The sequence below is a fragment of the Procambarus clarkii genome, chromosome 13 (genome assembly GCF_040958095.1).
Source record: "Procambarus clarkii isolate CNS0578487 chromosome 13, FALCON_Pclarkii_2.0, whole genome shotgun sequence".
Taxonomy (NCBI): domain Eukaryota; kingdom Metazoa; phylum Arthropoda; class Malacostraca; order Decapoda; family Cambaridae; genus Procambarus; species Procambarus clarkii.
This window is the reverse complement of record NC_091162.1, coordinates 6,758,782-6,771,948: the sequence shown is the minus strand read 5'-3', so window position 1 is coordinate 6,771,948 and position 13,167 is coordinate 6,758,782. Positions and strand designations below refer to the sequence as shown.

At 41.2% G+C, this 13,167-nt stretch overlaps 1 protein-coding gene across 1 annotated transcript in view; it reads left to right on the top strand.

The window, feature by feature from the left end:
• The window catches only part of LOC138364551 (uncharacterized), a 15,833-nt gene extending 3,265 nt beyond the window's left edge, over nt 1-12,568 (top strand). The window contains exon 2 of the mRNA XM_069324207.1: nt 11,951-12,568. Within this exon, the coding sequence (XP_069180308.1) occupies nt 11,951-12,568 (618 nt within the window). The remainder of the gene's footprint in view (nt 1-11,950) is intronic.
• The last annotated feature ends 599 nt before the right edge of the window (nt 12,569-13,167 follow it).

The window sequence follows — 13,167 nt, the reverse complement described above, 5'->3', positions numbered from 1 at the left end:
CATAACGATGCCAACACAGAAGACACTGTTCAACATAACAGGCCAATTACACTGGATTAATCTTTGTATGTAGATAGGATCTGCCTCGTATGGGCCAATAGGCCTTCCGCAGTTACCTTTATTCTTATGATCTTATGTGCTTCATCCCCCATTTATCCCTTATGTATCCCCCCATGTTTTCACCTTTATTGTCTTATCACCTGACCCAGTGCGGGCATAAATCAACCAGTTCTGAAAATTCTTTTCACTTGAGAATGAACCATGGAGGTTCGAAACGTTGTGCAAATTGTATAAATAAGTGTAATACATTCTATAGTAATTCACTTTAACATTTTTATTTTTATTTTTATTTACAGACACGGAAAGGAACGGAGGCTTCCACACTGCAGTCTACACTAAGGAAACAAACGTAGGAATGTGCCTCAATGCCAACAGTGACTGCCCAGACAGGTACAAGAGGAGTGTTGTTAATGCTTATGTCGACCGTGCTCTCAGTCACAGTTTAGGTTGGAAGCAAGTCGATGAAAATTCTGTAGGGTAAGGCAGGTCTTAGTTAACAACGGCTTCTCTAACGATTATGTTGAAGACATCATAAAAAGAAAGATGAAACACCATGCAACCTCTGAAGAGACAACTAACACAACACCTGTACCCCCTATTAGAATATTTTACAGGAACTTCTTTTCGACGGCTCATAAAACGGAGGAAAGTGTCCTGAAAGATATTATTAATAGGAACGTTATCCCTACAGACAAAACATCAGAAAATACAATTGACAATTTATTACAAAAAAAAAAAACGGCCAACCTACTCATGAAGAACTCTCCAGACACCAAACAGAACGCCTTGAAGGAAACCAACGTCGTCTATGCCTTCAAATGCCCACTTGGGGATTGTAAGCCCCAAAGATCTCAATATATTGGCAAGACAACAACGTCTCTTTCTAGGCGATTAACGATGCATAAGCAACAGGGCTCCATTAAGGAACATATAATCTCTTCCCACAACCAGACCATCACCAAAGAAGTCTTAACAAACAACACAGAAATCATCGATAGATACAGCGATAGCAGGCGGCTTGACATCTGCGAGGCACTACACATCCAGAAGTCAACACCAGCAATCAACAGCCAATTAATGCACAACTATATTCTACCACTTCAAAACCCTGAACCAACATAGGAGCAGCAACAGAAAGCATGGGCCAATAGGCCTTTTGTAGTTACTTTCATTCTTATGCCTTTCATACCCAATTAATACCCACCTCACCCAAAACAAATAAAAAGCATGATGTGATTTATGTGTAAATCAAGTCTTTGAAAATGTAAGAAGCTCTTACGAAACGTTGACCAGACCACACACTAGAAAGTGAAGGGACGACGACGTTTTTGGTCCGTCCTGGACCATTCTCAAGTCCATTGTGAGAATGGTCCAGGACGGACCGAAACGTCGTCGTCCCTTCACTTTCTAGTGTGTGGTCTAGTCAACATACTTTAGCCCCGTTATTGTGATTCATCGCCTGCTTACAAAACGCTTCTAGGCGACCAGACCACAAAAAAAAAAAAAATTATATATATATATATATATATATATATATATATATATATATATATATATATATATATATATATATATATATATATATATATATATATATATATATATATATATATATATATATGTGTATATCACGAAAATAAACACGTGATTAAGAATGTGACAATGTCAGACCACGGAGGAAAAATGAAACAGGAAATTTCCTTAAGTACTTTCGTATATTAAATACATCTTCAGAAGGTGAAATTAAGGAAATTTCCTGTTTCATTTTTCCTCCGTGGTCTGACATTGTCATATATATATATATATATATATATATATATATATATATATATATATATATATATATATATATATATATATATATATATATATATATATATATATATATATATATATATATGTCGTACCTAGTAGCCAGAACTCACTTCTCAGCCTACTATTCAAGGCCCGATTTGCCTAATAAGCCAAGTTTTCCTGAATTAATATATTTACTATAATTTTTGTCTTATGAAATGATAAAGCTACCCTTTTCTCTATGTATGAGGTCAATTTTTTTTTATTGGAGTTAAAATTAACGTAGATATATGACCGAACCTAACCAACCCTACCTAACCTAACCTAACCTATATTTATAGGTAAGGTTAGGTTAGGTAGCCAAAAAAAGCTAGGTTAGGTTAGGTTAGGTAGGTTAGGTAGACGAAAAAACATTAATTCATGAAAACTTGGCTTATTAGGCAAATCGGGCCTTGAATAGTAGGCTGAGAATTGCGTTCTGGCTATTAGGTACGACATATATATATATATATATATATATATATATATATATATATATATATATATATATATATATATATATATATATATATATATATATATATATATATATATATATATATATATATATATATATATATCAATTATAATATTGAATACTCACTTAAAAATTATATAAAACAAAAGCAAATTAAAAAACAATTGTAATATACTAGCCGAAACCTTATAAGAAACATAAATATCAAATAAACTAAACCAACAAATGCATTGTACATCTTAATTAAACAACTTTAACACTTAAATATGAACTCAGATAATAACCAACAAAGAGACAAATCATGGGAAACTAAAACAAAAAATAAAAAATGATATAAACCGTTGTTTCAGTGTTTCTAAATTAATTTTCTGAGAGAAGGGGGAAGAGAGGGAGGAAGAGGGGAAGGGGGGGAGGACGAGAGATAGGGCAAAGGGAGAAATAAGGGAAGGGAGAGATGAGGTCAAGGGGGAAGAAGAGGGGAAGATGTCTCTCAAGTGTGACATCATCTTACCTTACTCTCAGCACCAACACACATCAAGTCCTCAGTACCAGAGGTTAAGTTCCATGAGATGAACTTAGTAAGTCATATACCATGTTGGTACACTTCCCTGCTACCATAGTCCTCTCACGAGAGACCCAACAGTACACCTTCCATATATTTCAGACAATAAACAGATAAAGGAACTTGACATCAGCGATGCGCACTCAGTCACTCAACACAACATTAAACGCGCACTCTGCTTCCTCCACAAAGAGCTGTGAGTGCATGTGACACATCAACAACTCCTTGTATGCTTCAATGGTCCACAAAAACTGTCACTTCACTTTATCATAAACTTTCTCCTGGTCCATAAGAAGCAACCCATCTTATAGTCTGCCACACACCCTTCCTGCAGGTGCAAATGTCTCATCCATACTGCATTCTCAAGCGAGGAATCCAACTTTGTCATCATTGACAAGTGAGGAATGCATAGAAGTGCACACTTAGTTGCAGTGTCTTCACTTGCTGTGGTTTGTCACTGTATTTGTGCAATCCTCCTGGTGAGTGTGGCAGAGGCACGTTATCTTGTAGTGGTCATGCTGTCCTTGAAATATATTTGCGACATCAGTTGGTGAGTTACGGAAACAGTTGTGCTTGTTATGAAGACTTTCACGTTATTGTAAAGTCTCAACTTTCTCTCACACATACACACACACACACACAACTCTCCCCCCTCCTCACCCCATTCCCACCCTGCTACCCCTCCCCTACTCCCACCGTGTCCCCCCCCCTCCTACCATTCCCTCCCTGTTCTCCCTCCCCCTTCATCCCATACCCTCCCTGTCCCCCCTACACTTGACTCCCCCACCCCAGAACCCTCTGTGACCCTGCAAATCACCTCACAGATCTTCACCCCTATTGAACAGCTTCCCCCACCAGCAGAACACTCACCAAGAAGGGGACAAGAAAATGAACAGAAGAAAGTGAGCTTCACGGCAATGTTCACTAATATTGATGGGATTACAAATAAAGCAAATGAAGTTGGAGAATGGGTACTAAAAGAAAACCCAGACAGAACAGCACTCACAGAAACAAAGCTTACGAAAACGATAACAAACGCAGTGTTCCCACAGGGCTACTGTGTTTGAGGAAAGAGAGAGAAGGAAGAGGTGGTGGTGGTGTAGCTCTGCTGGTAAGAAAAGGCTGGGATTTTGAGGAGATGGCTGTGAAGGTTTCAGTGACTACATAACAGGTACCACAGCAATTAGAGGACAAAAAATTATAGTCGTATTCATATATAATCCACCACCAAATGACAGAAGACCCAGACAGGAATATGATAGAAACAACATGCCACCATTAACATAATAAAAAGAGAGAGCAGCTCCTGTTGCTAGCAGGAATGGATCTGGAATACTAATTATGAGAGACTTCAACCATGGGAAGATAGATTGGGGGAACAGAGACCCGCATGGAGGACCAGAAACATGGAGAGCTAAGCTGCTAGACGTGGCAACAAGAAACTTTCTAAGCCAGCACATCAAGGAACCAACAAGAATGAGAGATGATGAACCAGCAATGCTCGATCTGATATTTACCCTAAATGAGTGGGATATAAGGGAAGTTAAGATAAAGCGCCCTTAGGATTGAGTGACCACAATGTATTGATCTATGAGTACCTGGTAGAGCTACGAATTATCTTCCCCAAAAAGAACTAGGAAACAAAAGGCTGGCATACCGAAAGGGGAATTATGAACAGATGACAAGTTTCCTAAGTGAAATACCTTGGGACACAGACCTCAGAGACAAGTCTGTACAGGGTATGATGGACTATCTTACCCAAAAGTGTCAGGAGGCAGTAAACAGGTTCATCCCGGCCCAAAAGGAAAAATCCGAGAAGCAACAGAAGAATCCATAGTATAATAGGGCATGTATGGAAGCGAAGAAACTGAACAAAAGGGCGTGGAGGAACTTCTGGAATAACAGAACACCAGAAAGCAGAGAGAGATACCAGAGAACCAGGAATGAGTATGTTAGTATGAGAAGAGAAGCAGAAAAAAGTTATGAAAATAATATAGCAAACAAAGCCAAGACCGAACCAAAGCTACTCCACAGTCACATCAGGAGGAAAACAACAGTGAAAGAACAGGTAATGAAACTTCGAACAGGTGAGGACAGGTATACAGAGAATGACAAAGAGGTATGTGAAGAACTCAACACGAGGTTCCAGGAGGTCTTCATAATAGAACAAGGTGAAGTCACTGTGCTAGGAGAGGTGGCAGTAAACCAGGCGGCCTTGGAAGGGTTCGAAATTACGAGAGAGGAGGTCAAGAAACACCTGCTGGATCTGGATGTGAGAAAGGCTGTTGGTCCAGACGAGATCTTGCCATGGGTATTGAAAGAGTGTGCAGAGGCACTTTGCTTGCAAAGAGGCACTCTCCATAGTGTATGGTAAGTCACTGGAAACGGGAGACCTACCAGAAATATGGAAGACGGCGAATGTGGTCCCAATATACAAAAAGGGCGACAGGCAAGAGGCACTGAACTACAGGCCAGTGTCCTTGACTTGTATACCATGCAAGGTGATGGAGAAGATTGTGAGAAAAAACCTGGTATCACATCTGGAGAGAAGGGACTTCGTGACAACCCATCAACATGGGTTCAGGGAGGGTAAATCTTGCCTTACAGGCTTGATAGAATTCTACGATCAGGTGACAAAGATTAAGCAAGAAAGAGAGGGCTGGGCGGACTGCACTTTCTTGGACTGTTGGAAAGCCTTTGACACAGTACCGCATAAGAGGCTGGTACATAAGCTGGAGAGACAGGCAGGTGTAGCTGGTAAAGTGCTCCAGTGGATAAGGGAGTACCTAAGCAATAGGAAGCAGAGAGTTACGGTGAGGGGTGAGACCTCCGATTGGCGTGAAGTCACCAGTGGAGTCCCACAGGGCTCTGTACTCGGTCCTATCTTGTTTCTGATATATGTAAATGATCTCCCGGAGGGTATAGACTCATTCCTCTCAATGATTGCTGACGATGCCAAATTATGAGAAGGATTAAGACAGAGGAGGACTGCTTGAGGCTTCAAGAAGACCTAGACAAACTGAAGGAATTGTCGAACAAATGGTTGTCAGAGTTTAACCCAAGCAAATGTAATATAATGAAGATAGGTGTAGGGAGCAGGAGGCCAGATACAAGGTATCATCTGGGAGATAAAATTCTTCAAGAGTCAGAGAGAGAGAAAAAAACTGGGGGGTTAATATCACGCCAGACCTGTCCCCTGAAGCTCACATCAAGAGGATAACATCAGCGGCATATGCCAGGTTGGCCAACATAAGAACGGCATTTAGAAACTTATGTTAGGAATCATTCAGAACATTATATACCACATATGTCAGACCAATCCTGGAGTATGCAGCCCCAGCATGGAATCCATATCTAGTCAAGGAAAAGACTAAACTGGAAAAAGTTCAAAGGTTTGCCACCAGACTAGTACCCGAGCTGAGAGGTATGAGCTACGAGGAGAGACTACGGGAATTAAACCTCACGTCACTGGAAGACAGAAGAGTTAGGGGGGACATGATCACCATATTCAAGATTCTCAAGGGTAATTGATAGGCTATTTAACACAAGGGGCACACGCACTAGGGGTCACAGGTGGAAACTGAGTGTCCAAATGAGCCACAGAGACGTTAGAAGGAACTTTTTCAGTGTCAGAGTAGTTAACAGGTGGAATGCATTAGGAAGTGATGTGGTGGAGGCTGACTCCATACACAGTTTCAAGTGTAGATATGATAGAGCCCAATAGGCTTAGGAACCTGTACACCAGTTGATTGACAGTTGAGAGGCGGGAGCAACCAGCCGAAGCTGAACCCTCTACAAGCACAACAAGGTGAATACAACTAGGTGAGTACACTCACCCTCTGAACACTCCCCCACCACCACCTTATCCACTGAAAACCCCTCCTAAACCTGATATCCCCCCCCCCCACCCGTGGTGACGGGATGCTGGGTTGTTAAGCATCTCTTGAGATAAGGTCCGCGCCCTGAGGTGATGTTCCCATGACAACCTTTTAGTCTAACACTGTTACAACACTGAATTACCTGCCCCTCCCCCGCCTTCCCTCCCTCTCACCCCCTTCTCTCCACCCCCCTCCCTCTCTCTCTCTCTCTCTCTCTCTCTCTCTCTCTCTCTCTCTCTCTCTCTCTCTCTCTCTCTCTCTCTCTCTCTCTCTCTCTCTCTCTCTCTCTCTCTCTCTCTCTCTGACGTGTCTCATGAAACAAGCTAACTGCTGTCACCCAATTTCAGTTCATCTGGAACCTAATTAATCTGATATTTTTGTATTGGTTATTTTTAGGAATAAAGTTCATTTAGCATCAAATTACACCCATGTTTGGTGCTGCCTGTAGCTGTGTACCAGAGCCTTCAGATGCTCTCTTGACATTTCTGCTACCCACCTACCTTCCCTACCTACCTACCTACCTACCTACCTACCTACCTACCTACCTACCTACCTACCTACCTACCTACCTACCTACCTACCTACCTACCTACCTACCTACCTACCTTCCTTACCTACCTACCTACCTACCTTCCCTACCTACCTACCTACCTACCTACCTACCTACCTACCTACCTACCTACCTACCTACCTACCTACCTACTTACCTACCTACCTACCTACCTACCTACCTACCCACCTACCTTCCCTACCTACCTACCTACCTACCTACCTACCTACCTACCTACCTACCTACCTACCTACCTACCTACCTACCTACCTACCTACCTACCTTCCTTACCTACCTACCTACCTACCTTCCCTACCTACCTACCTACCTACCTACCTACCTACCTACCTACCTACCTACCTACCTACCTACCTACTTACCTACCTACCTACCTACCTACCTACCTACCTACCTACTTACCTACCTACCTACCTACCTACCTACCTACCTACCTACCTACCTACCTACCTACCTACCTACCTACCTACCTTCCTTACCTACCTACCTACCTACCTACCTATCTACCTACCTTCCCTACCTACCTACCTACCTACCTACCTATCTACCTACCTTCCCTACCTACCTACCTACCTACCTACCTTCCCTAGCTACCTTTCCTCACTGTAATCAACGCTTCTGTATCTACTTCCTCAATTCAAGTCGAATTTCTTCTTGACGGTCCATTCAATTAGACTGGTCACTTTACAGGGCCGGCGTTCGATGGTCAGAGTGGCTCTCCTCTCATGCCAGCTCCAGGGCCTCGCCCCGTGTCAACAGGTGTCAACAGGTGTCAACAGGTGTCAACAGGTGCTGATAAAACAGGTGCAAAACGGGAGTGCTGTGGGGTACTGTGTTACAGGCTTCCTGGCAGTCCTCAAATATGCAGTGTGGCCAAGACCAAGCTCGCTGGAGGAGTGACGGTCACTCACTGGTGCTGCAGGAGTCGACCACTCGAACTTGTGCTAGCAAGTTTACAGTTTACCTTCCTGTAGGTCATGGTAAACCTTAATTAGTCTGCTAGATTACCCTGGAACGTGACTCACCGAGCGGTTTACAATCATGTCTTCAGTTACTGATCAGGTGAAGAGGATTGAACATTCAGGGATTGGTTCCTTGTTCAGATTTCCCGGGAAGATTCGGAGCGAGTGTGTGTGCGCGCGCACGCGTGCGTGTGTACTCACTTATTTGTGCCGACAGAATCGAGCCTTAGCTCTCGGACCCCGCCTCTAGCCGCGAGTTGCTTAATGCAATGACCTGTCCGAGTTCCCTCTCATACCTACTTTTAAAACAAGGAATAGAGTTTTCTCCTACAACCTGCTTGTGGATATATATATATTTGTATATATAAACACAAATCTCTGTCAATCCCCCTCTAAGTATTGTATATGTCTCTATCATGTCTCCCCTCTCTGTCATTTTTTCTAGTGTGGTCAGGTTCAGTTCCTTCAGTCGCTCTTCATAGCCCGTGAACCTCTTCCAGTCTCTTTATATGTTTGTTGACATCCCCTCTATCCCTCCCATCCCATAACTCCGCTCCACTACCATCCCCTCCTCCCCCCCCCCACATCCCCTATCCTCTCCTGCAACTATGTAGAAGCAAACGCAGGACACAGAATCCTAATGTCTAAATACTGTGTCCGTCACTCCGGCCCGTGTCGGCCATCGGCTCCCCTAAGTTACTCACCAGCACAATCAGCGACCAGCGATAAACTCGCCTTCAATGGCCAGGGTCGTCGCTCTATCTTCCTATTAAACTGTCGCCAAGTTTCTAGAACAGAAAACGAGAACACGACAAAACACTTCAATAGGAGAAACTCGTATAAAAGGCGATTACTGTGGATAAAGTTAATAGTTAGCTAAGTGGTCAATCTTCCAGGATATTTGTCGAGGAAAACATTATTAACCACCAAGATATCTAATATTTAGTCGTTATCACATTTATTTACATACTTATATATATATAAGTATGTAAATAAATAAATAAATATATATATATATATATATATATATATATATATATATATATATATATATATATATATATATATATATATATATATGAATGAAAACTCACACCCCAGAGTTTTCATTCGCATATAGTCCTGGGGACCATTCAGGCTTGTTCGCATATATATATATATATATATATATATATATATATATATATATATATATATATATATATATATATATATATATATATATATATATATATATATATATATATATATATATATGTCGTACCTAGCAGCCAGAACTCACTTCTCAGCCAACTATGCAAGGCCCGATTTGCCTAATAAGCCAAGTTTTCATGAATTAATGCTTTTTCGTCGACCTAACCTACCTAACCTAACCTAACCTAGCTTTTTTTGGCTACCTAACCTAACCTTACCTATAAATATAGGTTAGGTTAGGTTAGGTAGGGTTGGTTAGGTTCGGTCATATATCTATATTAATTTTAACTCCAATAAAAAAAATTGACCTCATACATAACGAAATGGGTAGCTTTATCATTTCATAAGAAAAAAATTAGAGAAAATATATCAATTCAGGAAAACTTGGCTTATTAGGCAAATCTGGCCTTGCATAGTAGGCTGAGAAGTGCGTTCTGGCTACTAGGTACGACATATATATATATATATATATATATATATATATATATATATATATATATATATATATATATATATATCTAACCTATCCTATATATATAGGATAATCTAACCTATCCTATATATATATATATATATATATATATGTCGTACCTAGTAGCCAGAACTCACTTCTCAGCCTACTATTCAAGGCCCGATTTGCCTAATAAGCCAAGTTTTCCTGAATTAATATATTTACTATAATTTTTTTCTTATGAAATGATAAAGCAACCCTTTTCTCTATGTATGAGGTCAATGTTTTTTTATTGGAGTTAAAATTAACGTAGATATATGACCGAACCTAACCAACCCTACCTAACCTAACCTAACCTATATTTATAGGTAAGGTTAGGTTAGGTAGCCAAGAAAAGCTAGGTTAGGTTAGGTTAGGTAGGTTAGGTAGACGAAAAAACATTAATTCATGAAAACTTGGCTTATTAGGCAAATCGGGCCTTGAATAGTAGGCTGAGAAGTGCGTTCTGGCTATTAGGTACGACATATATATATATATATATATATATATATATATATATATATATATATATATATATATATATGTATATGTCGTACCTAGTAGCCAGAACGCACTTCTCAGCCTACTATGCAAGGCCCGATTTGCCTAATAAGCCAAGTTTTCCTGAATTAATATATTTTCCCTAATTTTTTTCTTATGAAATGATAAAGCTTCCCATTTCATTATGTATGAGGTCAATTTTTTTTATTGGAGTTAAAATTAACGTAGATATTTGACCGAACCTAACCAACCCTACCTAACCTAACCTAACCTATCTTTATAGGATAGGTTAGATTAGCTAGCCGAAAAAGTTAGGTTAGGTTTGGTTAGGTAGGTTAGGTTGTCGAAAAAACATTAATTCATGAAAACTAGGCTTATTAGGCAAATCGGGCCATGCATAGTAGGCTGAGAAGTGCGTTCTAGCTACTAGGTACGACATATATATATATATATATATATATATATATATATATATATATATATATATATATATATATATATATATATATATATATATGAGTTCATGAGCCTCTCCCCCTCACACACTGTCCCCTCCCCCTCACACACTGTCCCCTCCCCCTCACAAGGGGACCTAAGTGGTCACTGGCCGCATCACTGGGGATCGTGGCAGGACCGCGTCCACCCGCTAATTTTAACCAGATAATTAAGTAATCTTTTGTGGGGAGATGGGGAGGGTGAGGGGGTGAGAGGGTGAGGGGGTGAGAGGGGGAGGAAGAGTGAGGGGGAGAGAGAGGGGGGGGGAGGGATTGTACATTTGAAGAATTCTTTGAAACTCAGAGAAGTATTCTTGTCTGTCTTCAGAGAGAGTCATTCTTTGGTCCATTAGATGAGGCACTATAGCACAGTGCCTCTCTCTCTCTCTCTCTGACTGGCTTCCTAGGCTGTTAGTGCCAGCAATTAGTGACCCCTGGAACTGCCTGAGCACTGACGGGGTGGCATTACTCACATGTCCAATACTGAGCAAGATTCTGAGTTTTTAAAACGCATAAAAATCTGTTTTAATTTTGAGACTAACATTGTGAGGGATTGTCGAGGACGACGATGGTACTTCCCAACTCTCGAACAGGCTGAGGGTAGTTACATGTATGTAACAGTTAGTAACTGTAACACTACGGTTACATTTAAGCTGACTGGCTCCTGTAAATTTACAGTGAATTATTGTTAATATACATGTAAATTATTTTGTAAATTTTTACTTTAATTTTATATATATTTATTAAAAAAATTTAATATTTTAAATAATATTATCAACATTTTCATAATAATTGACATATTTATTTATTTAATCACATTATCATGATATAATAGTTATGAGTTATCAATAACCAAATTATACGAGGTCAGATAATTCCTGGTGACTCAGTCAAGCAAGTAACCTGAACGGTGAAGGTGACTGTTGACAGGACTGTCAACAGGAAAACGGACAGAACCCTGGCCAGAACAGCGGACAGAACTCTGGCCAGAACAGCGGACAGAACCCTGGCCAGAACAGCGGACAGAACTCTGGCCAGAACAGCGGACAGAACTCTGGCCAGAACAGCGGACAGAACTCTGGCCAGAACAGCGGACAGAACCCTGGCCAGAACAGCGGACAGAACCCTGGCCAGAACAGCGGACAGAACTCTGGCCAGAACAGCGGACAGAACTCTGGCCAGAACAGCGGACAGAACTCTGGCCAGAACAGCGGACAGAACCCTGGCCAGAACAGCGGACAGAACTCTGGCCAGAACAGCGGACAGAACTCTGGCCAGAACAGCGGACAGAACTCTGGCCAGAACAGCGGACAGAACTCTGGCCAAAACAGCGGACAGAACTCTGGCCAGAACATCGGACAGAACCCTGGCCAGAACAGCGGACAGAACTCTGGCCAGAACAGCGGACAGAACTCTGGCCAGAACAGCGGACAGAACTCTGGCCAGAACAGCGGACAGAACTCTGGCCAGAACAGCGGACAGAACCCTGGCCAGAACAGCGGACAGAACTCTGGCCAGAACAGCGGACAGAACTCTGGCCAGAACTAGTGAGAGTCCCGTGGTGGGTGGAACCACGGCCCGCAGTCACTCCCAACCATCCCAACATTAGACGCACGACTTCTCCCTAATATTCCTCGTTTAATCAAGACATTACCACAGGAGAAAGCTCAATGTCTCGAGAATTATTTTCTGGTCATTTCTATTCCGTTCCTGCAGGCTTGGTGGTCCGGCCGGGAGTGGCAGCGTTTGGGCCATATTACTCCTCTCTCTTTTTACCTTTTATCTTATTTTTTTTAACTTCATTTCTCATGTGAGATATATTTGGAAAATTGTATATATGTGATAACGGAAAATAGGAATGTTTTTGCTTAATAGACTGCACTATAGACAAAAATATGTGGGTTTCTATGTGTTTATACCTGTGTCTATAATTAGACTGTTTGAGGTTGGATTCCAGATGCATGGGGATACTCTCGGCCAATTTTTAACAGTGGTTGCTGCTGGGTACGTGCCCAACATGGTCGAGTCAGCGTTGGTATAAATGAAACGAGTGTCACTTGACACGATGCCAATGAGACCCCCCAACTACGGATCACAATATTTTGTTAAATGAAATTAGATATTTCCACTATTTTATCTGGTGTCAT